General features: G+C 40.6%; 3 protein-coding genes and 1 long non-coding RNA gene across 11 annotated transcripts in view; 2 read left to right on the forward strand and 2 right to left on the reverse strand.

Annotated features, from left to right (window-relative positions):
* Positions 1-283: 283 nt before the first annotated feature.
* On the reverse strand, positions 284-16186 carry LOC112586257. Its single transcript, XR_003110719.3, has 2 exons — positions 15865-16186; positions 284-846 (listed from the first exon to the last, which is right to left on the reverse strand). It is a non-coding gene; the product is annotated as an uncharacterized LOC112586257 (long non-coding RNA).
* The window catches only part of PYURF (PIGY upstream open reading frame), a 90993-nt gene continuing 80342 nt past the window's right edge, over positions 16167-26817 (forward strand). For 3 of the 5 annotated variants that reach the window (XR_006552547.2, XR_006552549.2, XR_006641292.1), the window contains exon 1: positions 16168-16466. Coding sequence is in view for 2 of the 5 variants with exons in the window: in XM_006043258.4 (XP_006043320.1) it covers positions 16264-16466; positions 17989-18130 (345 nt within the window). In the remaining 3 variants the exon portion in view is untranslated. Of the gene's footprint in view, positions 16467-17988; positions 18165-26817 lie in introns of those variants that run through there. The other 2 variants (XM_006043258.4, XM_045166335.1) reach the window with 2 other exon arrangements.
* PIGY (phosphatidylinositol glycan anchor biosynthesis class Y) lies at positions 18224-19019 on the forward strand. Its single transcript, XM_006043257.4, has one exon. The coding sequence runs from the start codon at positions 18224-18226 to the stop codon at positions 18437-18439; it is 216 nt and encodes a 71-aa protein (XP_006043319.1). The 3' UTR covers positions 18440-19019.
* HERC5 (HECT and RLD domain containing E3 ubiquitin protein ligase 5) overlaps positions 22575-26817 on the reverse strand; it is a 46513-nt gene continuing 42270 nt past the window's right edge. For all 4 annotated transcript variants that reach the window (XM_006043254.4, XM_025290425.3, XM_025290426.3 and 1 more), the window contains 3 exons: positions 26110-26293; positions 25928-26030; positions 22575-22853 (listed from right to left, as the gene is read on the reverse strand). In XM_006043254.4, the coding sequence (XP_006043316.3) occupies positions 22648-22853; positions 25928-26030; positions 26110-26293 (493 nt within the window). In that variant the 3' untranslated portion in view covers positions 22575-22647. The remainder of the gene's footprint in view (positions 22854-25927; positions 26031-26109; positions 26294-26817) is intronic.

Here is a 26817-nt window from a genome sequence, read left to right on the forward strand (position 1 = left end):
GATGGTTGTTCAACAGCTTTTGGTGCTCTTGCAGAAGGAGATGAGCGCACATCCTTCTACTCTGCCATCTTGAACGTATATCTTACACTCTAACATGAGAAAGACTTGCATTCTTTCTAGTTTGCAATATCACTGTAAGAGATTGGAGGGGATTCACTCTCAATGTGCCAAATGAGAAAGTTCAAGCTGTAATTGAACGTCATGACTTCAATTATCTTGCAGAAAAATAGTGGCTCAGCCAAGACAACAGTGCTTGACCTTGGGTGCATCTCTTTTTTGTTTACTTCTCATAAATCGGGTGACAAATGGCCAAAAATCTCTGTTCATATCTTTGAAAGGGTTTAACAATGAGGGAGAGAAGCCTTGCAATCAGAAAATTAGGGAATGAGTGCAGAAAATAGATGTTGGATACCAAAGAATATTTTGAGTAAAAATAAAAGATCTTTTCCCTTAAGGGAAAAAAATATTCCTAATTTATACCTGTCTCAGGATTCTAAACTTTCATTTACTATCATATACAAAAAATACATATGAAAAGAATGAGCAGATGAGCCACAGACTGGGGGAGAATATTTACAAAAGACATATTCGAGAGTGGACTGTTATCTAAAATTTTAAAAGAATTCTTAGAGCTCAACAACTCAATTTAAAATGAACAACTCAATTTAAAAATGAGCAAAAGATTCCAACAGATATCTCACCAAAGGTGACATATAGATGGCAAAAAACATGAAAAGATGCTCAACTTCATATATCATTCAGTTCAGTTCAGTCGCTCAGTCGTGTCCAACTCTTTGCAACCCCATGAATTGCAGCACGCCAGGCCTCCCTGTCCATCACCAACTCCTGGATTAGGGAATTGCAAATTAAAGTAATGAGATACTACTACATACCTCTTAGAATAGCAAAAATCAAAAACATTGACAACACCAGATACTGACAAGGATGTAAAGTAATGAGAACTCTCATTCACTGCTGATGGGAATGCAAAATGACACAGCCACTTTAGAAAACAGTTTGGCAATCTCTTACAAAACTAAATATATTCTTACCATATGATCCAGCAATCACATTCCTTGGTATTTACCCAAATGAGTTAAAAACTTATGTCCACAAAAAAACTTGCACAAGAATGTTTACAGAAGCTCTATTCATAATTGCCAAAACTTGGAAGCTACCAAGATGACCTTCAGTAAGTGAATGGATAAACAAACCATGGTACATCCAGAAAATAAAATATTTTTCAATATTTTATTGAAAAATATTGTAAAAAGAAATGAGCTATCAGTGCATAAAAATAAAACCTTAAATGCATACTGCTAAGTGAAAGATGTCAATTTGAAAAGGCTACATACTATGATTCCAACTATATGACATTCAGGAAAAGGCAAAACTATAGAGACATTAAAAAAAAATTCAGGGGTTGCCAGGGGCTTTGGGGAAGGATTAGCAAGTGAAGCACAGGTGATTTTTAGGGCAGTGAAAATACTTTGTGTGATACTATTAATATAATGGTAGATACTTGTCATTACACATTTGTTCAAATGAGTCGGTCACAACTGAGCACTAAGCACATACACATGAAATGTACACCAACAGTGAATCCTATTAAAAACTATGGATTTGGGGTGATAATAATAAGTCAATGTAGGTTCATTGATTCCAATAAATGTGCTACTCTGGTAGGGGATGGTAATAGTGGAGGAGGCTGTGTATGTTTTTTGGAGAAGGGATATATAGGAACTCTCTGTACTTATCACTCAATTTTGCTGTGAACTTAAAATTACTCTAAAAAATTAATCTATTAATTAAATATATATACTAATTGTATTGTTTATATATATATATATTATATTTTTACATTAAAAGAATATTTTGGCAACACTGAATTGAAAAAAGAAAAGACTGGAGGCAGGACCTGTTGAAAACTAGGACAGAAGTCATGAGGACCTAGATTAAGGGATGCAAATGATAGGAACTGGTGACCGATTGCATGTGGGTGGTACGGAAGGGAGCAGCATGGGATGACTGCAGTTCTGGGGCCCAGGTGATGCAGGGGGTGTTGGTATCATTTACTAAGTTTAGCAAAGAGGAGGGAGAGTTGGGGGGGAGTGAGATATTAACTTTAAGAGGATCATTCTGTCTGATTTAGTCACCTTATATAACATTTTTCAGTTTATGAATTCTATTAATATAAGTTGGTGAGTAAATTATGTTTCGATGAGTCCGTTACATTAAAAGAAAATATCCTCAGAGACAAGTCTAAACACTGTTTTAAAATGTGGAAAGAAAGCAAGAAGAAACCAGAGCAGAATGAATCCCAAGGCTGTGTGTGCCCCGGGCGCTGGCAGGCCACATGATAAGTGTCTGGTGGGAAGTTCAATGTTGGGCTATGAGTCATCCAGAGATGCCTGACAGGTGAGAAAACCAGGAAAAGCAGGCTTTCGAAAACTTGGAATTGTGACCATAGTTTACATAAAAATACTTTTATTTTCATTTAATCATGATTCTAGTAAAATCATCATATTTTTCATAGGCAATAAGTCTTTCGTGTGGGCTGTGTTGCTGGAGAGTCAAATAATTCCCAAATCTCTTCAACCATGGAAAACATAGCTTCCTATAGTCAGAGTGAAGATTCTTAGAGCCAGTTCCCATCTTGCTCACCTAAATACAGGCAAAGGCTTCTTTTAAGGTTCATTACTATTTACATCATTGACTATTTGATTTATACAATCTGAAGATTCTCAGGAAACACACATAGCGTAAAACATCTATTGATTATCATTTTAAGAATCACTTCAGCTGTTTTCTAAGACTCCAAAAAGCACCAATAAATATGAATAATGCAAAAGCCATATAAGGTCATATATTTCAAGCTTATAAAGTTGCTGCCTTAATTTTTCTTCATCCTTTTCTAGGATTACAAGGCTTTTCAAATCATGTTAATACCATGAAAAACTCTAACAAATTGGAAGAGCAAAGATGATGCCGTTAAAGTGCTGCCCTCAATACACCAGCAAATTTGGAAAACTCAGCAGTGGCCACAGGACTGGAAAAGGCCAGTTTTCATTCCAGTCCCAAAGAAAGGCAATGCCAAAGAATACTCAGGCTTCCATACAATTCTGTTAACTTCACATGCTAGCAAGGTAATGCTCAAAATCCTTCAAGATAGATAGGCTTGAGCAGTACATAAAATGAGAACTTCCAGATGTTCAAGCTGGATTTAGAAAAGGCAGAGGAACCAGAGATCAAACTGCCAACATCCTTTGGATCACAGAGAAAGCAAGGGAATTCCAGAAAAACATCCATTTCTGCTTCATTGACTACACTAAAGCCTTTGACTGCGTGAATCACAACAAACTGGCAAATTCTTAAAGAGATGGGAATACCAAATCACCTTACCTGTCTCCTGAGAAACCTAAATGCAGGTCAAGAAGTAACAATTAGAACCTTACATGGAACAATGGACTGGTTCAAAATTGGGAAAGGAATATGTCAAGGCTATATACTGTCATCCTATTTATTTAACTTATATGCAGAGTACATCAGAAAAGGCAATGGCACCCCACTCCAGTACTCTTGCCTGGAAAATCCCATGAATGGAGGAACCTGGTGGGCTGCAGTCCATGGGGTCACTAAGAGTCAGACACGACTGAGCGACTTCACTTTCACTTTTCACTTTCCTGCATCGGAGAAGGAAATGTCAACCCACTCCAGTATTCTTGCCTGGAGAATCCCAGGGACAGAGGAGCCTAGTGGGCTGCCATCTGTGGGGTTGCACAGAGTCGGACACAACTGAAGCAACTTAGCAGCAGCAGCAGGAGACTTTTGAAAGAAAAAAATTCTTCTTGATATTATGTAAAAAACCCTTTCAGAAGCTGGCTTAGAAGAGGGAACCTATAAGGCCTCACGGGGAGCAACCTGGAAAGCTTTTTCCTACCAATTAACCCTACCACCACCTCCAAAAAAAAAACTCGCAAGAAAACCTGTTAGAGTCATAAAAGATACACATCGGGTATTTACAGTGTTTAAGATCATTCTAGAGCAGGGTTCTTGGCCTTAGCACTATTAACCTTTAGGTTGAGATAATTCTTTGTTGTGAGGGACTATCTTATGCATAAGATGTAAGATGTTTAGCAGCATTCCTGGACTCTACCCAGTAGCACCACCTCAGCTGTAACAAAGATGTCTCTAGAACATTGCCAAGTGTCCTCTGGAGGCCAAAATCATCCCAGTTTGAGAATCAGTGTTCGAAATTTTTGCTACTGAAAGTGTGATCTGAAAGTCAGTAGCATCATCTGGAAGCTTTTAAGACATGAGGATTTCAAACTTCCTATTCAGTATGATCTCAGTCATACCGAATCAGGGTTTGCATTTTAACAAGATACCCAGGTGACTCATATGCACATTCAAGTCTGAAAAGTGCTGTCAGATGATATGGATCATATGTATCCAGCAGCAGGAAGGAAATGGGGAAGAAAGGAGTGGGAGGAGGGGGAGGAGGTATACAGCAAGAGGGAGAAAAGGAGTAAAGAAAAGATAAAAAAGCTAAGACACGTAGTTAAAATTGAAAACACTATAGAACTTTAAAATCAAACATAAAAGTAGGTGGAACAAAGAGGAATTTTAGGGCAGTGGAGAAACTCTGTACGATACTACAGTGGTGTGAACACGCCATTATGCGTGTCTGTGTGCTCGGCTGCTCAGTGTCATTCAACTCTTCGTGACCCCATGGACTGAATTCCACCAGGCTCCTCTGTTCACAGGATTTTTTAGGCAAGAATACTGGAATGGGCTGCCATTTCCTTCTCCAGGGATCTTCCCAATCCAGGGATCAAACCCACATCTCCTACATTTCCTGCACTGGCAGGCAGATTCTTTACCACTGAGCCACTTGGGAAGTGTACATGCCACTATACATTTGCCCAGATCCACAGACTGTACAACACCAAGAGTGAATCCTAAGGTAAACTATGGACTTTGGGCGATAATGATGTGTCAGTGAATCTTTTGAAAAGTAGTAAGTCAAGCATAAATAATTTTTCTTTCTGTGAACATTTTAACACAGTTGCCAATGAGAAAGAAACAGAGAAAGTTTCTAAACCTGAATTTTAAAGGAGAAAAATTAAAAAACAAGGAATTTAGGACTATATTCAGTTAACCACACTTTTAAAATATCTGAGGCATGGATTCAAACAGTGACTATGAAGATCAAAGTGAGTGAATGCCAGAGAATTTATGAAGAAACAAACTGTAAGAACTAGGGACCAGTTGGGTATGAAAGAAGTAACACAGACTTCTGGTTGGGTTGCATGATCCAGAAGCAAACCTTAGGAAATGGCTAGGGTCCATACTATGAATGCTACCAAATTACTTGCTGAGGCCTCGGGTGACATCGGTTTTGCCTCCTTTGATCCCTCCAATTTTTATCTATAAAATCAGAATTTTGCATGTACCGTATCCTCCCCACTCCTTAATGCTCTACTTTGAACCTTTGCAGAAAGAAAACTTCCCAAACGGTTTTTCCCAGCCATGACAGCTCTTGTCAAGAGGATGACAGTTTTCACGATGCTTCCTAATCCTCATACTCCTCACTCTTTTTCATAGCTCTGATCAGGGGCAAGCAAATATTTTCTGTAAAGGGCCAGAGAGTCAATACTTTAGGCTTTGTAGTTGATTGTTTCTGTTGGAACTGTGACCTTGAAGAATGAAAGCAGCCACAGACAACATGTAAACAAATGATAGTAGCTGGGTTCTAATAAAACTTCTTTATTTACGAAAATAGTTGTGGGCTCGATTTGGCCCTCAAGCCATAGTTTTCAACCTCTGACCTACATTGTTCTTTGCATTTTTAACTCATTCCTGATAAAAATTTTAATAACTACCATATATTGAGTACAAAGTGTCAGGTCCTGTTCTAAGTGATTTACATATATTATTATGTTATATTCTTATATCAACACTCTGCCATAGTTTATCACTCAGGATTCAGGATGGGAAAAATAAATTATTCTAGGTATTTCCAATATAAAGGAATTTAAAATAGTGAAATCCATGCTTATAAATTCATTTGAAGAGCAGGAAGAGCAGAAATAGGGGGCTTGCTCTGAGGTTTGGCATTAAGGTCACACCCTCATAGCTGTGATCCGGGGCGCAGAAAACTCTGCTGCAACAACTGCTATTGCTGCCACAGCTGTCTCATATTTGAGATCTGTTCAGAGACAAACATGGAGTCAGCCCATGCAAAGCCCATGCAACCCACTTGTCAGCACTCCCTTCTGCAGGCAGCTTGCTTCAGCCTGTTTCAAATCTCATGTGTGGGCACACCCACAAGCCTAGTTGCAAGAGTCTGGAAAGTGTACTTTGATTTTTTTGGAAAATGTACCTTTAGCTTTCCAATTTCTCCAACTAGGAGGGTGAAATGGAGGTAGGGAGGGCCCAAGTACCCAGCACAGATGGGCACTACCACTATTCCTATTTAAAGCCAAGTTGGAAAGAACTTTCTGCCATTTTTCCTTGACTTCCTTTATTCTAAGTAGATAAATTATTATGAGGAATTGCTTATCTGGTCACTTTCTCTTTGATACATTTGTTTTAATGACCTCTTATTTTTTAAATATTTCAAAATATGTATAAAAAATATTTTAAAGAACAAAATAGTCCTGTTGAGAGTTTAAGAAATACTATTCTGCTTTTCACATGTTTGCATTCCCTACTTATGCTGAACTTTTTTTTTTTTTTCCCCCTCCCCTTATGCTGAACTTTTAAGCTGAAGATCAAATCTGGACATTTTTGTAATCAGTTTTGAAATCTGATGCTTATATATAGAAGCTGTTAAAAATGTATTTTAACATGTAGCCCTTCAATATCCCTGGTGGCTCAGACGGTAAAGAGTCTGCCTGCAGTGCAGGAGACCAGGGTTTAATCCCTGGCAGGGTAAAATCCCCTGGAGAAGGAAATGGCAACCCACTCCAATATCCTTGCCTGGAAAATTCCATGGATGGAAGAGCCTGGCACGCTACAGTCCATGGGGTCTCAAAGAGTCGGACATACTGAGCAACTTCACTTTCCTCAATATCAACTCAAATCCATATCATTCTTTCTTATCTGAGTTGCTGTATAGTCTTGATGGTTGTTGTTGTTGTTATTCAGTTGTAGATCAGATCAGATCAGATCAGATCAGTCGCTCAGTCCTGTCTGACTCTTTGCGACCCCATGAATTGCAGCACGCCAGGCCTCCCTGTCCATCACCAACTCCCAGAGTTCACTCAGACTCACGTCCATCGAGTCAGTGATGCCATCCAGCCATCTCATCCTCTGTCGTCCCCTTCTCCTCCTGCCGCCAATCCCTCCCAGCATCAGAGTCTTTTCCAATGAGTCAACTCTTCACATGAGGTGGCCAAAGTACTGGAGTTTCAGCTTCAGCATCATTCCCTCCAAAGAAATCCCAGGGCTGGTCTCCTTCAGAATGGACTGGTTGGATCTCCTTGCACTCCAAGGGACTCTGAAGAGTCTTCTCCAACACCACAGTTCAAAAGCATCAATTCTTCAGCGCTCAGCCTTCTTCACAGTCCAACTCTCACATCCATACATGACCAAAGGAAAAATCACAGCCTTGACTAGACGAACCTTTGTTGGCAAAGTAATCTCTCTGCTTTTGAATATGCTATCTAGGTTGGTCATAACTTTCCTTCCAAGGGGTAAGCGTCTTTTAATTTCATGGCTGCAGTCACCATCTGCAGTGATTTTGGAGCCCAGAAAAATAAAGTCTGACACTGTTTCCACTGTTTCCCCATCTATTTCCCATGAAGTGATGGGACTGGATGCCATGATCTTCATTTTCTGAATGTTGAGCTTTAAGCCAACTTTTTCACTCTCCTCTTTCACTTTTATCAAGAGGCTTTTGAGTTCCTCTTCACTTTCTGCCATAAGGGTGGTGTCATCTGCATATCTGAGGTTATTGCTTTTTCTCCTGGCAATCTTGATTCCAGCTTGTGTTTCTTCCAGTCCAGCATTTCTCATGATGTACTCTGCATATAAGTTAAATAAACAGGGTGACAATATACAGCCTTGACGTACTCCTTTTCCTATTTGGAACCAGTCTGTTGTTCCATGTCCAGTTCTAACTATTGCTTCCTGACCTGCATACAAATTTCTCAAGAGGCAGATCAGGTGGTCTGGTATTCCCATCTCTTTCAGAATTTTCCACAGTTGATTGTGATCCACACAGTCAAAGGCTTTGGCATAGTCAATAAAGCAGAAATAGACGTTTCTCTGGAACTCTCTTGCTTTTGCCATGATCCAGCGGATGTTGGCAATTTGATCTCTGGTTCCTCTGCCTTTTCTAAAACCAGCTTGAACATCAGGAAGTTCATGGTTCACATATTGCTGAAGCCTGGCTTGGAGAATCTTGAGCATTACTTTACTGGTGTGTGAGATGAGTGCAATTGTGCAGTAGTTTGAGCATTCTTTGGCATTGCCTTTCTTTGGGATTGGAATGAAAACTGTCATTTTCCAGTCCTGTGGCCACCGCTGAGTTTTCCAAATTTGCTGGCATATTGAGTGCAGCACTTTCACAGCATCATCTTTCAGGATTTGGAATAGCTCAACTGGAATTCTATCACCTCCACTAGCTTTGTTCATAGTGATGCTTTCTAAGGCCCACTTGACTTCACATTCCAGGATGTCTGGCTCTAGGTCAGTGATCATACCATTGTGATTATCTGGGTCGTGAAGATCTTTTTTGTACAGTTCTTCTGTGTATTCTTGCCATCTCTTCTTAATATCTTCTGCTTCTGTTAGGTCCATACCATTTCTGTCCTTTATCGAGCCCATCTTTGCATGAAATGTTCCTTTGGTATCTCTGATTTTCTTGAAGAGATCTCTAGTCTTTCCCATTCTGTTGTTTTCCTCTATTTCTTTGCATTGATCGCTGAAGAAGGCTTTCTTATCTCTTCTTGCTATTCTTTCGAACTCTGCATTCAGATGTTTATAACTTTCCTTTTCTCCTTTGCTTTTCGCTTCTCTTCTTTTCACAGCTATTTGTAAGGCCTCCCCAGACAGCCATTTTGCTTTTTTGCATTTCTTTTCCATGGGGATGGTCTTGATCCCTGTCTCCTGTACAATGTCACGAACCTCATTCCATAGTTCATCAGGCACTCTATCTATCAGATCTAGGCTCTTAAATCTATTTCTCACTTCCACTGTATAATCATAAGGGATTTGATTTAGGTCATACCTGGCCTAGTGATTTTCCCTACTTTCTTCAATTTAAGTCTGAATTTGGCAATAAGGAGTTCATGGTCTGAGCCACAGTCAGCTCCTGGTCTTGTTTTTGCTGACTGTATAGAGCTTCTCCATCTTTGGCTACAAAGAATATAAGCAATCTGATTTCGGTGTTGACCATCTGGTGATGTTCATATGTAGAGTCTTCTCTTATGTTGCTGGAAGAGGGTGTTTGTTATGAGCAGTGCATTTTCTTGGCAAAACTCTATTAGTCTTTGCCCTGCTTCATTCCATATTCCAAGGCCAAATTTGCCTGTTACTCCAGGTGTTTCTTGACTTCCTACTTTTGCATTCCAGTCCACTATAATGAAGAGGACATTGTTTTTGGGTATTAGTTCTAAAAGGTCTTGTAGGTCTTCATAGAACCGTTCAACTTCAGCTTCTTCAGCGTTACTGGTTGGGGCATAGACTTGGATTACTGTGATATTGAATGGTTTGCCTTGGAAACGAACAGAGATCATTCTGTCGTTTTTGAGATTGCATCCAAGTACTGCATTTCGGACTCTTTTGTTGACCATGATGGCTACTGCATTTCTTCTGAGGGATTCCTGCATGCAGTAGTAGACATAATGGTCATCTGAGTTAAATTCACCCATTCCAGTCCATTTCAGTTCGCTGATTCCTAGAACGTCGACATTCACTCTTGCCATCTCTTCTTTGACCACTTCCAATTTGCCTTGATTCATGGACCTGACATTCCAGGTTCCTATGCAATATTGCTCTTTACAGCATCAGACCTTGCTTCTATCACCAGTCACATCCACAGCTAGGTATTCTTTTTGCTTTGGCTCCATCCCTTCATTCTTTTTGGAGTTATTTCTCCACTGATCTCCAGTAGCATATTGGGCACCTACTGACCTGGGGAGTTCCTCTTTCAGTATCCTATCATTTTGCCTTTTCATACTGTTCATGGGGTTCTCAAGGCAAGAATACTGAAGTGGTTTGCCATTCCCTTCTCCAGTGGACCACATTCTGTCAGATCTCTCCACCTTGACCCACCCAGCTTGGGTTGCCCCACGGGCATGGCTTAGTTTCATTGAGTTAGACAAGGCTGTGGTCCTAGTGTGATTAGATTGACTAGTTTTCTGTGAGTATGGTTTCAGTGTGTTTGCCCTCTGATGCCCTCTTGCAACACCTACCGTCTTACTTGGGTTTCTCTTACCTTGGATGTGGGGTATCTCTTCACGGCTGCTCCAGCAAAGCGCAGCCATTGCTCCTTACCTTGGATGAGGGGTATCTCCTCACCACCGCCCTTCCTGACCTTCAACATGGGATAGCTCCTCTAGGCTAGGTACAACTTTCAGTTGTAAGTTGTACCCAACTCTTGAGACCCAATGAACTACAGCCCACAAGGGTCCTCTGTCCATGGAATTTCCCAGGCAAGAATACGAGAATAGGTTGTCATGCCCTCCTCCAGGGGATCTTTCCAACCCAGGAATCAAACTTGCATGTGCTGCATTGGCAGGTGGATTCTTTACTACTGAGAAAACATGGAAGCTGATCATACTCATCCCTGCCAGTAACCATCTATATCCTCACTGCAAAATTAAAATCTGTTTTCATGGATTAAGAGAGATTATAAAAGGGGCTAAAATGGGTGTCTCCTGAGACCTAAGTACGTAATTTGATAGTCTATAAAACCCATACTTTACTGATACTCCCTCAGCCCTTCCATCAGGCACAGGTATCACTCCCTTCTTTGTGTACCTGATGCACAATACAAATTCAACAAATGCTGAATAAATACATAAAAATGCATCATGTATAAACCAGGTTTTTTAGTTAACTTTATCCTATGCAATATACTGCCCTTAAGATCATGAACTTATTAAGTCCATAATTTGGATCATATCTTTCATATTTTTATGCCTCTTCTTTTACCTCCTATTATAATACTGAGAATACAGAAAGTGCTTAATAAATATTCATTGACTGAATCAATAGTTTTGAAATAAGATACACATCTATCAATGATTAACCTCAAATATTAAATGGTAATGTTTATAGTTTAAAACTACTTTATTAAAGAAACAATTTAAAAGAGAAAAACAATGAAAGAACAATTCACTAATATCCCAACAACCTAATGACAATCAATAATTGATTTTTATTCTTTCTTTCTATCCCTAAACTCTTGGTTAAAAAAAAATAATTGTACTAACAGAAAGAGACTCACAGACTTAGAAAACACATTCATGGTTGCCAGGGTGGGGGCACTTTGGGAAGGTTATGTATACATTGCTATATTTAAAATGGATATCCAGCAAAAACCTACTGCATAACACATGGAACTCTGCTCAATGTTATGTTCCAGCCTGGATGGGAGCAGGGTTTGTGGGAGAATGGATACATGCATATGTATGGCTGAGGCCCTTCACTGTTCACCTGAAACTATCACAACATTGTTAATCAGCTAAACGCCAATACATAATGTTTCTGGTGTTAAAATAAAACAATAAAAAATAATTGTTCTCATGAATAAAATTAGTATCCTTCTTTTTTCACTTATACTTAATAATCATTTTGGTATTGTGATGAGTTTTTATTTTCAAAAACTGTATTACAGTGTATGCAGAGGATAGCTCCAGCCTCTAGAGCAGTGTGATACTAACTTTTTGTGTCAACTTGACTGGGTCAAGGGTTGCCCAGGTTAGACATTATTTCTGGGTATGTCTGTGAGGTACGGATGAGATTAGCATTTGCATCAGTAGACTCAGGAAAATACATAGCTCACTGCAATGTGGATGGGCATCATTCAATCCATTGAAGGTCTGAATAGAACAAAAAGAAGGAGGAAGGAGGATTTCCTGCCTTTTGCTTCCCACCTGGCTGCTTGAGCTCAAACATCTGTCTTCTCCTGCCCTTGGACTAGGATTTACACCATCCATTCCTCTGGCCCTCAAGCCTTCAGGGATTTAGATTGGATTTCACCACTGGCTTTCCTGGGCCTCTCAGTTTCCATAATCATGTGAGCCAATTCCTCATAATAATCTCTTCCCTGTATACACACACACATACACACACATATACACACACAACAGAATCAATTTCTGTTTCTCTGGAGAACTCTGACAGTATCTGCTACATAGTGGGCACTCAATAAATTAATAATTGAAAGGCAAATATTAATTACATTTCTAAAATATTTATAATTTTATAGGTGAGAAATGGAAACTTCTTTGATGTTTGAAACTTACATTACTACTGAGGATGAATAATTATGTGTTTATTGATCAAATATTTTTCTCAATTGTGATTTTTTTCATACTTTTTGTACATTTATCTGTCAGACCTTTGATTTTAATGAACTCATTACAATTGTAACTTACTAATAAAATTTTTGTGACTTTTGTTCCTAAAATTTTTGTTGTTGTTCAGTCGCTCAGTCATGTCCGACCCTTTATGCCTAAATACATGTCTTCAAATTTAGGAAACAACTGGCAAAATAAAGACAAATTTGTAATCACAGAAATAAAAGTATAAGCAGGAACAACTGTTAGTTCAAATATTGATTGATGCCATCTAGTGGAAAAGTGATTTTAACTTCTCTCTCTCTCTGAATCAGAGATTCCCAAATATCAATGCCCCAAATTTGGCATTTATGGGACTTTACTAAAATATATACTCTAGCCTCACCTCTGCCTATGTTTTCTAACTCCCTTAATATATATGATAACCCAAGAGTTGTGTTTCAATATTATCCATATTGTAAAGTATAAATTTGGATTCCCAGTGGTACCCGATACTTTCCTTTTTCATCAGAATTTTCTCCAGCTTCCTCACAATAGGAGATTATGCTGCTCTGGTAACATTCTTTAAATGTGTACTCTGGGGCTTCTCTGGTAGCTCAGTGGTAAAGAATCTATCTGCCCATGGGTTTGATCCCTGACCCAGGAAGATCCCCCGCTGCGGAGCAACTAAGTGTGTGCACCACATCTACTGAGCCTGGGCTCTAGAGCCCGGGAGCCGCAGCTACTGAAGCCCGCACGCCCTAGGGCCCGTGCCCCACAAGAGAAGCCACCATAATGAGAGCCCTGAGTACCCCAACCAGAGAGTAGCCCCCACTCGCCACAACTAGAGAACAGCTCACACAGCAACGAAGACACGACACAGCCAAAAGCAAACAAATGAATAAATAAATATTTTTAAAATGTGTACTCCGTGCTAGCCCCTGCGCTAACTGCTTTCCTTGTATTAATATTGCTCTATTTAATCCCCTCAACAACTCTAATAAGGTAAGTAGTATTATTATACTAGTTTACAGAGGCTAAGATTGAGGCAGGGAATTTCCCAAGGTCACATAGCTAATATGGTACCTGAGTCCAGATCTCACTGACAGGAATGATCATAGCCACACTAGCAGGAAAAAGCATCAATGACTTTACAATTCTATACTGTCACCTGTTTTCAGCTTTGTATACTACATGCAGAAATGAGTTAGAGAAATGAGTTAATTATCAAGGGCTATTTAGGGAAATTTTACAACTTAATAGTTACATGGTTTGGACTAATGCTTTACACACTCAGATGCTCTTTAAATACTGGATGTTGATTTGGAGTCTTCCAAATTTGAAGACATTTTCAATATTTTGCTGTCACTCTCCATTTTTCCAATACTAGTGTAAATTAAACTGATCTGCTTTAAACCTTCTATGTGGATGAAAACTGAAATTAACTTATAACTGGTTCAGTTCAGCTCAGTTGCTCAGTCGTGTCCGACTCTTTGCGACCCCATGAATCGCAGCACGCCAGGCCTCCCTGCTGCTGCTAAGTCACATCAGTCGTGTCCGACTCTGTGCGACCCCTTAGATGGCAGCCCAACAGGCTCCTCTGTCCCTGGGATTCTCCAGGCAAGAATACTGGAGTGGGTTGCCATTTCCTTCTCCAATGCATGAAAGTGAAAAATTAAAGTGAAGTTGCTCAGTCATGTCCAACTCTTAGCGACCCCATGGACTGTAGCCTACCAGGCTCCTCCATCCATGGGATTCTCCAGGCAAGAGTACTGGAGTGGGGTGCCACTGGCCAGGCCTCCCTGTCCATCACCAACTCCCAGAGTTCACCCAAACTCATGTGCATCGAGTTGTTAGAAAACCCAGTTGATCAGAATCTATCAGCCATGTGAGATGCATTGAAGCTAATGAAGCTTGTTGTAAGCATGGGTGCCTGGCCCTACCCAACAGGGGTCAAGGTTCTGGCTAGCACAGCCAGGCCTGAGATCATTCAGTGCTGGCAGAAGTCAACCTCTGTGTCCCCATATTTCACCCTCCTATCTACAGTTCACTCCTTCCCTAGGTATCAACTAACTACACCTGAAAAATTAATTCCTACTACTGCCCTAGTAGGAAATAATGGGACCGTAACATAGGGACTTTACAATAGGCCCTCTTAAGGCTACATAGAAGGCAATGGCACCCCACTCCAGTACTCTTGCCTGGAAAATCCCATGGATGGAGGAGCCTGGTGGGCTACAGTCCATGGGATTGCTGAGGGTCGGACACGACTGAGCGACTTAACTTTCACTTTTCACTTTCATGCATTGGAGAAGGAAATGGCAACCCACTCTAGTGTTCTTGCCTGGAGAATCCCAGGGAAGGGGGAGCCTGGTGGGCTGCTGTCCATGGGGTCGCACAGAGTCGGACACGACTGAAGCGACTTAGCAGCAGCAGCAGCAGCAAGGCTACATACCTGACAACTGCCTAGGTTGAAGTCTTTTGAGCATTAGTGAACAGAGTATCAAATAATGTAAAGAATTTTCAAAAATAAGAGCGAAAAAGCAAATAAAAGTTTCTTCACTTTTACATTGCTGAGAGAAGAGAAATTTGAAAATATAATCTTGTATTTGTGTCTATATATTCCTCACTCCCACCTCTACCTCTGAGGAACTCCAAGTGTGACTTGGTAAAGCCCAATGACATGAGAAAAGGTTAAATATTTACCAAAAAAGAGGGAAAAGAATGATGAGTAACGAAGAATCTCCTAGTACACTGCACTAGGAAGAATAGAGAAAAATAAAAATAATTGTAGATAACATTGAGAATTAATTTGTCCCAGGCAAAAATTAATTTTCTAAATGCTCTTTGCATGCATTTGCACATGGGGATTAAATTAGGTAAGTGAAGCATGTACAATTATTAATCTTATTATACAAATACGGAAGCAGGACTTAGGGCATTTGCTGGAGTCATACAACTAGTAAACTATGAACCCCAGAGCCCAAGAACTTATCTACTACACTATAAGAAACAGATCAAATCTGCGTCATTTTCTTGGAGACTAAGAAGCCGACATGGGGTGAAAAATCCATTGAATGGTTCACTCATTTAACTAACAGACGCAGTTACGTAGACTTCTGGAAGTTTCCAAGCTCATTTATAGAAGCAGATCAGTTGCGCTACTGTTAATCCACTGAGTTCAGGGTGAGTTCCCCAAGGGTAAGAATCTGGACATCTTAGAGGTTAAAAGGACTAAGCCAATCTTTTCAGATTCTTTTTTTTTTTAATGAAAGAATTAAAAAAAAAAGAGGTTATAGGAACCTTGGTAAAGATTTACATAAAAACAAAGTAATGTTTTTTAACATACCCAATATGACAGTGTGCTTGAAATCTCATTTTGGTGATAACCGCGTAGGTCCAAGAGTCACTGTGTGACTTTGAGGTCCGGCCACTTGCTTCTTGGCAACTCTGTGACAGGCTCCGGTGAAAACTCAAGTCACCCCCACTTAAGCATTGGTTTTCTTTCTAATTTGCAAACGCACAGGAACAGCTCCAAGAGTCTCGGGAGCCTGTCAACTACCAAGCGGTGTCGTGGGAAAAAGCTGTCGCGGCCTCGGAACCAAAGCGCTCGTCTCCACCTGTCGGGGACAGCGTTTCCAGAGCACCGGGGGGCGGGGCCAGGCCGGGGGGGCTGGATTCACCGGTATCGATTAGAGCTGCCCGGGTGGCCGAGGACGTGCAGAAGCTCGGTCGCAGCTGCCAGACCATGCTGAGTGGAGTGTGCGCCCGGCTCGCGTCAGCGCTGCGAGGGACACGCGCGCCGCCGTCCGCGGTCGCCCTGAGGTGTCTGCACGCGTCCAGCTCGCGGCAGTCCGCGGACAAGAGCGATAGGACGGAGAAACCGCCCCGCGCCTTCGACCAGGCCTTGCTGGAGTTCCTGGTGTGTCCGCTCTCCAAGAAGCCGCTCAGGTGAGATTCGTCCGCTGCGGGTTTTCCTTCGTGGCCTTAGTCGAGGGGAGTGGGCAGATAGACCGCATGGCCGTTTACAGCCATTGAGGAGTCTTTTAGGTGACTCTGGGTAGTCTTCGCTGCCATTTTTTGGACCTGCGCCGCCAGTTCCCAAATCTTCCCTCTGCGGGGGGAAGGGAGACAGGAGACCAGAGACCGAGGCCTCTGAAGCCAACCGCCGACTCGCAGGCTTGGGTGAGGCGCATATAGATTAGTCACTCACTGGCTTCGCATTAGAATCGCCAGTTGCTGCTGCTGTGTTCAGTCGTGTCCGACTCCGCGACCCTTTGGACTGGAGCCCACCACGCTCGTCTGCCTACGGAATTTTCCAGTCAGGAAGAGTGGAGTGGGCTACCATTTCCTCCTCCAGGGGTCTTCCCCACCGAGGGCTCGAACTCATACGTCCTGTCTCCTGCGTTGCTGGCAGATTTCCAGGCACCACCCAGGGCGGGGCGAATCGGGAGGCCTGGAGGCGGGGCCTGAGCAATTGTGTATTTTCTTAACAGGACCGCTAGTGTTTCTCACGTAGAGCCAAGTTTATGAACTATTGGAAACCCAAGGCATTCAGATTTTTAAGCCAAGATGATGAAAAATGTAGTAGCCTCCAGATTCTTGGGAAAATGCCATGTACGATCTTAAGCATGTAAACGACGTGTGCTGCCCTTTGGCTTTTAGTTCTCAACTAGTTGTGTTTTTGTTTTGTTTTTAAGGCCTTCTTAACCTTTAACCCAGAGTCTTGAGGGTAAACAGCCCTACTGTCTCAGGCTACTAAAACTGAACATTCACAACACTAGTAAACACCGAAATGTTATCAATAGGAGTCTTTGGGTGGTAGATTGCTAGTAATCTTTATTTTCATCTTTTTCACTTCTCTTTCTGAATATTTTTCATAATGAACATATTGCTCATTCAGTTTTCTTAAACCTTGAAATTACCACTTGATCTGCTTTTTGGCTAATTTTGTAAATAGCACATTCGCAGACGTAACATTCTGAAGTTTCCTCATTTTTGCCCTCTCTTTCTCAGACTTGTGTATTTTGATTTTTCAGTGGTTTCCTTTTTAATGGGTCAATAAGGCTGCTCTATTAAGCATGTAAAAGGAAGAAGTTGAAATTTCCTCTAGTGTCTGTTCCAGTAGTAGATTAATGGGGATTGTTTGGGGTTGAAAAGAGTAATGAAGGACTATTTGGATGAAAAGGGCGAGATCTTTTCTGACTGGTATTTTAAAAAATTAAGGCATAGCTTGAGGATAAAGTGAAAAAAAAAATGAGAGAAACTGACTAAAATGGAAACAAGAGGTTTATTTTCTAAGAGAAATAGTTCAATTGGCTATTACTGCTTTTAAAATGAAAAGCAGTCTAATTCTGCTTTTCTTGGATTAACTCCATGTTTAGAATTGGATAAATGTTACTGTTTATTGAACATCAAGCTCTTCCAAGCATTTTGTTTTCCATGATTCATTTTGGTTTTTTTTCCCCCTCAGATATGAAGCATCGACAAATGAATTGATTAATGAAGAGTTAGGAATAGCCTATCCAATTATTGATGGGATTCCTAATATGATACCACAGGCAGCTAGGATGACACATCAAAATAAGAAGCAAGAAGAAGTGGAGCAGCATTAGATCATACTTAAAAACAACACACACAACTAAATATTCTAAATATCACCTACTTTTTAAAAAGTCAGAGTGGCGGGTATTAAGTGGAGGAGAAGAATGTTTCTGTCTCTTCCTACGCTGACTGTCCTGATTCCACTGGTATCTTTAGCAGGACTGTTTTACTCAGCCTCTGTGGAAGAAGACTTCCCTCAAGGCTGCACTCGCACCACCAGTCTGTGCTTTTACAGTCTGCTCTTGCCGATTACCATACCTGTTTATGTGTTCTTCCACCTTTGGACTTGGATGGGTATTAAACTCTTCAGGCATAATTAACGCAGCCAGAGCCAAGATGGTATATCCTAAAGATATGCTTGAGTGCCTGTCTCTGAAGGCTCGTCTACATGGGAATACTGGAAACCCGCTTAATTTGCAGGAAAGATGCTTTGCCTAGCTTTCTGTCAGGGGTCTAGGTCTATGAGAGGCTTAAGCTGCAGAGGTGTCTTTATTGTACTTTGGTTCTGCCCTTGTTTTTTGAAGGTTCTCATTTATACCTGGAGTATCAAAAGGAACAATACAAAGTGTCTTGTTGGAAATTAACAGCCCCAACCATCACTTGATGGCTTATCCCATTCATAATTAAAAATTACTATTTTGAAATTTTATGTTTATTTTAGATTCAACAGCTTTGGTAATGTCACATGTTAACAATGACTAAAATAATTCCAAAGGAGCTATGTTGGAGTAGTTGTAGAGAAATGCATTTGAACTAATGTGATATAAAACTATAATAAAATGGAAATTTCATGGACTTGCCAAAATTCTGAGTTTTTAAAATCACCATTTCTTTGGCATCAAATGCTTACATTAATTTTAATAAAATAATAAATAAAAAGATATTGACACTTGCCATAAAGCAATTTGCAGTTTTGTGTTTTTTCCCCCTCCTTTGGTCACAAGAGTATGATTCTAAGAAAGGGGAAATGTAAAATATTCTGAATTTCAAACTATAGGCTATGTTTAGAGAGACACTTAACTAACCCAAAGTAGAAAAATTTCCCAGGAAAATACGTGCTTCTGGGGGTAGAGATGGGGTTGAAAGACTTGAAAATAGCTGATTATGTCCTAGAGTTTAATGTTATGCCTCACATTTCAGTTCCTTTTCCTGCCATGGACCTATTTAGCGATACTAAGAACATGAGCATTTGACATTTTAATAGTTCCTGACTTTCCAGAACTTTCAACAAGGCTGATTATTAACTATTTCAGAGATGCAACATGTTTCAGTAGTTACCCCAAAGAAACCTAAGAACTGAATATACTTTAATTGATTCTAAATAGACTCTTAAAGCAGTCTAACAGAAACTTTAGATAGTGATCTTCTCCTTCAAAAGAAAATTAAAATGAGTTTAGATGTGTTTTCTGTTGCATAACTTCAACGTATATACTCTAGTACTCTTGTTTTAAAAATTACTCTTCTGGCAATATACAAATAACGCAGAAACTGAATGAGGGACCCATCCCTTCTAGAAGTGGTTTTACTCTTAATTTGCTCTAAATTTCACTGTGGTCAATGTAAATGAAACAATTCTGAGAAAACAAGCACTGTATTCTAAACAGTCAATTTTAGCTTTTTCAAACTAAGCATTTTACCATAGTAGAGGGAACTGAGTAGCAAAGCCCTGGGGGACTACAGTATGAACGCCATCCTTTCACTAGTATTTATTTAGCAGTCATTTGTGTAGTACAAACTATACACTAGGTACAATTCTAAACATATTACACATATAAAATCTCATAATCTAAGGGGTAGGTGGGTAATATAACAATTTTACAGATGAGGAAACGAAAGCACACAGGTTAAGTGGTTTACCCAGAGTAATGGACAATAACAAGTTGAAACCACTCGGGAATGCAGTTTTGGTCTGTCTTCTGAATCACTGTAATAGTACTGCTTTATTTTGTGCAAACTCATCCTTTCTATTTTCAGGAAAAATAGAATGAGATATCAAAATGCTTGGACTCTAATTCTTAGTCAAGCCTGATGACCTTTGTGTTTTCCTAAGTATATTGTTGCACTGTAAACCCATCATGGAAATACTGCCTGATTCTTTCACTAATTGGAACTCTTCCCCACTCATTCCCACCCACAGCCCCAATAATGAGCTGACTTCACAATGGCAGGACTTCTTGCCTCCTCAGAGCCTCTTAGCAAGACTATGTTCCCTGCTGTCCTCACTGCATCACTGACAGGGATCATCTTTAAGACCTATGAATAAGCTCCTTGCCACCAACTTTGTAAGTGGGGATTTTCCACCCTGAGGGAACAAGAAAGGACTTGTCGTGACCTACTTTACCTTTTCATTTTCTTCCATTCCTGCAGAGTGGGCTTTTAAGGAAGCCTCTCTGAACTTCAGATCCTGCCCATCTGTGACATGGAAATGATACCAACTTTCAGGCCTGGTAGAGTTTTAAATGAGGCAGGAAATACAAAATTACCTGTTACAGCCACAAGCCATAGTAGATTCTCACTACTATGTGTACTTATGGAGGGAAAGTCCTATTCCCTTTTCTAAGTTTTGCCCAGCTTACTGAAATTCTCCATTTGTAAGTGGCTGCTGTTTTCCGCACAAGCCACTAGGTGGCACTCTCAGCCAACTCACTGGCAGGTAAGCTCTCAGGACACTGCAAGGCTAGTTGGGACATTGAGCTAGATAGCCATATTCCACATGCTTAATTCACTCTCATGGCATGTACTGGACAGCCATGATAGCTATAGTGAATCCTGACAAATGGAATAACCCATGCAGAGAGGGAAGGAGAACTGAAGACAGGAGGTGAGGAAGCAGCAGGGGTAGAGGTGGGATGAGACAAGGGTTCCAAGCAGAAGAAAACCATACAAACATAGGACTGTGGCCTGTTGAGGAAACAGAGCTAGTCACAAGTGACTAGAACATGGTACACTGCATATGCAAGGCTGTGGTGGACCAGGAGGCACATCAGGTTGGATTTTCAAACTAGAATAACCGTGTTAATGAACATTATTGCTTGATTTTAAAATTGTTTTGCTGTATGCAGCTGATAAACACTTCCTAGAAAAAGAAAAAAGAACATGGAAATTTGCAGGGGTTTTGTGTGTTATGGACCCCTAAAGTGGCAAGTGCTCACATTTGCACTAATACAGTAGCCACCAGTCACATGTAGACACTGAACACTTGAAATGACTAAGGAATTTTAAATCTCAGTTAAATAGCTACAAATTACTGGACAGCATAGCTCAACACTGTTTTTCCCATTACTACCAATGAAAGTTTTCTCTCTTCAAAATTCAACAACTAAACCTTATCTACAGCAGGGAGTCCATCTTCAACAGTACAAATCTACTGAAGTTTCTGCATGTGTGCTAAGTGGTTTCAGCCGTGTCTCTTTGCAACCCTATGGACTGTAGCCGGCCAGGCTCCTTCATCCATAGAATTCTCCAGGCAAGAATACTGGAGTGGGCTGCCATGCCCTCTCTAGGGCATCTTCCCGACCCAGGGATCAAACACGTGTCTCCATAGTCTTCTGCACTGGCAGGCAGGTTCTTTACCACTAGCGCCACCTGGGAAGCCCATCTAGATCTCTAGCCTTACAGAAAGTTCTACTGGACAGTGTTGGTCTAGATACAGGGAGACCAGCTGAGAGAGGACTGCAGTGATGGGACAGGAGATGGTAAGAGCCTGAACTAAAGCACTGGCAGTGGGCTTAGGGGAAGATGAAGAACAAGAATTGTCAAAACCTGGTATTTCTTAAATGTGGGGGTGAGTAAGAGGGAGGAAGGGAAGATGGTTGAAGGAGGTGTTAGTGGTACCATTTTAAGCTGCTGAATACAGGAAAGATGATCATATTCTTAAACATGTTGAGATGAAGGAGCTGAGAAGTATGCAGGCAAACACAGGCCATGTAGGAAAAATGGCTGTGGTGCTGTATTGTCAGTTCCTGTCAGACAGAGAGAGATCTGGGTATCATCAGCATGGACATAGTAACTATGCCACAGCAACAAGAAGGAATATGTGTAGAGTGAGAAAAGATGACTAAACGAGCACTCAAGGTCAGGAAGTGTAAGAGAAGCATGCAAAAGAAATGGGAAAGCAGCCACGAAAAAGAAAGCCTAGCAGTTCATTAAGAGTTTTGAGGAGAAAGGAGTCAATAGTTTCAAATGCGATAAATATATTTAAGATAGAAATGTGCAAGTTTCCATTGAAATTTGCAAAAACAAAGTCATCTAGGTAACTAGAGCAGTTTAAGAGGGAGAAGAATCACTTAAGCCCTGGACAAACTACCCAGACATGAGAAAAAACCCTGCTGTCTCAATGCATTGTTTCTCAATGCACTTGTTTTAACAGCCTAATCTATATCATTGCCAATACATTTTACAAGCAAAAATAGGAATTCTAAAAAAGCAAGTAAACACAGTGAAGAGTCAGCAAGATTTTTATGTTAATTTTTAAGTTAATTTTATTTCTGTAAGTATTTCCCAAAAGGGGTAAAGAGTATGAGGTAGGTCAGCCAAATCCTCTCTTGTTGTTGATGGCTGCTTGGAGTGCTTCTTCTACTCTTTCCATTGTAGAATATTTAGGGAGGTAGAGGACACTGAAACATGTCTGTGCTCTTATGGGATCTTTTTCATTCAGATTTTCAGGACAGTGAAATGTTATTTTCATATTCTTTAAACCTTTTACTTGAATTCTGTCGGTTCCTGTAAGAAACACTAAAAAAAAGAAGAAAAATCAGTGCTATCTAATTCACAGAAACCAAAATTTATATAGAGAAAATGTGTTTATTCAAAGACACTAATTGAGGGCCCATGTGCTTTGGACTGCATTGGGGGCCACTGTTAGGACAAAGTCTGAGACAGTCACTGCCCTCAAGCAGCTTATAGTCTGGTTGGGAATATTAAATTATTGGGCAGGAAAAGACAAAGAGAGAAAAATAAAAAGGGTGTAAGACAGCCCATGGAATTAGTCCCTCATGGCTGTAAATGCTGTGGCACAGCAGGGAGAGATTTAGGCTGGGATAACCAGGAGGCCTTAGAGTTCAAAGACTGGAAAGGCAGGTTGGGTTTCTGGAGAAGTCCGAATACCTTTCAACATCCATGTTATCCAAAGAAAAAAGAAGATAAATGTTTCTCAAAAATAAGTAAGTATACCTGTGGTGGATTCATTTTGATATTTGGCAACACTAATACAATTCTGTAAAGTTTAAAAATAAAATTTAAAAAAAAGTAAGTAAATTGAGTAAGGAAATGAGAGAGGCAATCATTAAGTCTCAGGAAAAGCACTCAGTTCAGTTCAGTCGTTCAGTCATGTCCGACTCGTTGTGACCCCATAGACTGCAGTACACCAGGCTTCCCTGTCCATCACCAACTCCCAGAGCTTACTCAAACTCATGTCCATAGAGTCAGTGATGCCATCCAACCATCTCATCTTCTGTCGTCCCCTTCTCCAGTCTTCAGTCTTTCCCAGCATCAGGGTCTTTTCAAATCAATTAGTTTTTCCCATCAGGTGGCCAATGTATTGGAGGTTCAGCTGCAGTATTAGTCCTTCCAATGAATATTCAACACTGATTTCCTTTAGGATGGGCTGGTTGGATCTCCTTGCAGTCCAAGGGACTCTCAAAAATCTTCTCGAACACCACAGTTCAAAAGCATCAATTCTTTGGCGCTCAGCTCTCTTTATAGTCTAACTCTCATATCCATACATGACTACTGGAAAAACCATAGCCTTGACTAGATGGACCTTTGTTGGCAAAGTAATGTCTCTGCTTTTTAATACGCTGTCTAGGTTGGTTGTAACTCTCCTTCCAAGGAGTAAGCGTCTTTTAATTTCATGGCTGCAATCACCATCTACAGTGATTTTGGAACCCAGAAAAATAAAGTCTGACACTGTTTCCACTGTTTCCCCATCTATTTCCCATGAAGTGATGGGACCGGATGCCATGATCTTCATTTTCTGAATGTTGAGTTTTAAGACAACTTTTTCACTCTCTTTCACTTTGACCAAGAGGCTCTTTAGTTCTTCAATTTCTGCCATAAGGGTGGTGTCATCTGCATATCTGAGAGTATTGATATTTCTCCCAGCAATCTTGATTCCAGCTTGTGCTTCTTCCAGCCCACCTTTTCTCATGATGTACTCCGCATATAAGTTAAATAAGCAGGGTGACAAGATACAGCCTTGATGTACTCCTTTTCCTATGTGGAACCAGTCTGTTGCCATGTCCAGTTCTAAGAGTTGCTTCCTGACCTGCATACAGCTTTCTCAAGAGGCAGGTCAGGTGGTCTGTTATTCCCATCTCTTTCAGAATTTTCCAGAGTTTATTGTGATCCACATAGTAATTAAATGGCAAATGACTATGCTATTGACTTTGGCATAGTCAATAAAGCAGAAATAGATGTTTTTCTGGAACTCTCTTGCTTTTGCCATGATCCAGCGGATGTTGGCAATTTGATCTCTGGTTCCTCTGCCTTTTCTAAAACCAGATTGAACATCTGTAAGTTCATGGTTCACATTTTGCTGAAGCCTGGCTTGGAGAATTTTGAGCATTACTAGCATGTGAGATGAGTGCAATTGTGCGGTAGTTTGAGCATTCTTTGGCATGCCTTTCTTTGGGATTAGAATGAAAATAGTCCTTTTCTAGTCCTGTGGCCACTGCTGAGTTTTCCAGATTTGCTGGCATACTGAGTGCAGCACTTTCACAGCATCATCTTCCAGGATTTGAAACAGCTCAACTGGAATTCTATCACCTCCACTAGCTTTATTCGTAGTGACGCTTCCTAAGGCCCACTTGACTTCACATTCCAGGTTGTCTGACTCCAGGTGAGTGATCACACCATCGTGATTATCTGGGTTGTGAAGATCTTTTTTGTACAGTTCTTCTGGGTATTCTTGCCACCTCTTCTTAATATCTTCTGCTTCTGTTAGGTCCCTACCATTTCTGTCCTTTATTGAGCCCGTCTTTGCATGAAATGTTCCCTTGGTATCTTTAATTTTCTTGAAGTGATCTCTAGTCTTTCCCATTCTGTTGTTTTCCTCTATTTCTGTGCATTGATCACTTAGGAAGGCTTTTTATCTTTCCTTGTATTCTTTGGAACTCTGCATTCAAATGGGTATATCTTTCCTTTTATCCTTTGCCATTCACGTCTCTTCACAGCTATTTGCAAGGCCTCCTCAGACAACCGTTCTGCCTTTTTGCATTTCTGTTTCTTGGGGATGGTCTTGATCACTGCCTCCTATACAATGTCATGAACCTCCGTCCATAGTTCTTCAGGCCCTCTATCAGATCTAATCCCTTGAATCTATTTGGTCACTTCCATTATATAATCATAACGGATTTGATTTAGGTCATACCTAAATGGTCTAGTGGTTTTCCCTACCTTCTTCAATTTAAGTCTGAATTTGCCAATAAGGAGTTCATGATCTGAAAAGCAGTGCGTAGGCATAAAACAGATCGAAGTCTGAAGGTTGAGTTAAAACCATGGAGACAAGTGATAGTGTACAGCTTGGCTCATCCCATGGGGCCTGGGTAACTGAATGATGATACAACTACAGGAGTCTCAATATTTAGCTCAAAGAAGCCAAATTTACAACAGGCAGAATTGAAAATGACTGGAAAAAAATACATATTACCATTTTTTTTTTTATATTGGGACAACCTGGAATAAAGAACATTCCACTGGACTATGAGTGACTCTGACTTCACAGGCAAGTGATGCCTGTGAAGAACAAGATTTCCTTATCCCACAAAAAGGACACAAGAGTGCAGACTTCCTCCTGATGTAACACTCACCAAGGAATTTTTTCTTTTCCTCCAAAGTCAATTTGTGTAAAGCTTTCCAAAACATCACTATGGTGGGATGTGAACTGTCGTATCCATGTTCATAATGTGCATTCTATAGAAAAATGCAAAAAAAAAAATATTCAAGAAACAAATACAATTTTAATTTAAACCACTCGGCCTTTATGATGTACCTTTTCAAATGTTTCCCAGTCGTAATCTGTATTTCCGATAATCACATCCTTGAGTTGTTCAGGATGGAAAAATTCAATAATCTCCTTGTCACACACTTTGTAAAATCCTCTTTGAAACTCCTCATAAACTGCCTTTACAGAGATGTTGAAGATGTAATTGACATACTTAGAAACATAGTCTCTCCTTTAATGAAACAAAGAATGATTTCAGATTACAGCAATACTCCAAACAAAACCGAGGGAGGGGTGAAAAGAATGATATAAATAGAGGAAGAGACGGTGACCTTGGGATCTGCCTGGTGACTGCGGCAGCACCTTCTCCAAATAAGGGGAAGACGGTCGCCGGCGCCATCTCCACACAACTGCTGGTGTGCAGGGCCCTTATTCTCAAAGAAGGATCCACAGTGCCACAAGGGGTTTAAGATCCACAGTGTACTATTATTCAGACTTCCCTGGTGGCTCAGACGGTAAAGCGTCTGTCTACAATGCGGGAGACCTGGGTTTGATCCCTGGGTTGGGAAGATCCCCTGGAGAAGGAAATGGCAATCCACTCCAGGACTATTGCCTGGAAAATCCCATGTACAGAGGAGCCTGGTAGGCTACAGTCCATGGGGTCACAAAGAGTCAGACACGACTGAGCGACTTCACTCTCTTCACTCTCTAGTGTACTATTATTGGATAAAGCACAAGAGCTTTGGAAGCCCGGCA

Source organism: Bubalus bubalis, chromosome 7 (assembly GCF_019923935.1).
Source record: "Bubalus bubalis isolate 160015118507 breed Murrah chromosome 7, NDDB_SH_1, whole genome shotgun sequence".
Lineage (NCBI taxonomy): Eukaryota > Metazoa > Chordata > Mammalia > Artiodactyla > Bovidae > Bubalus > Bubalus bubalis.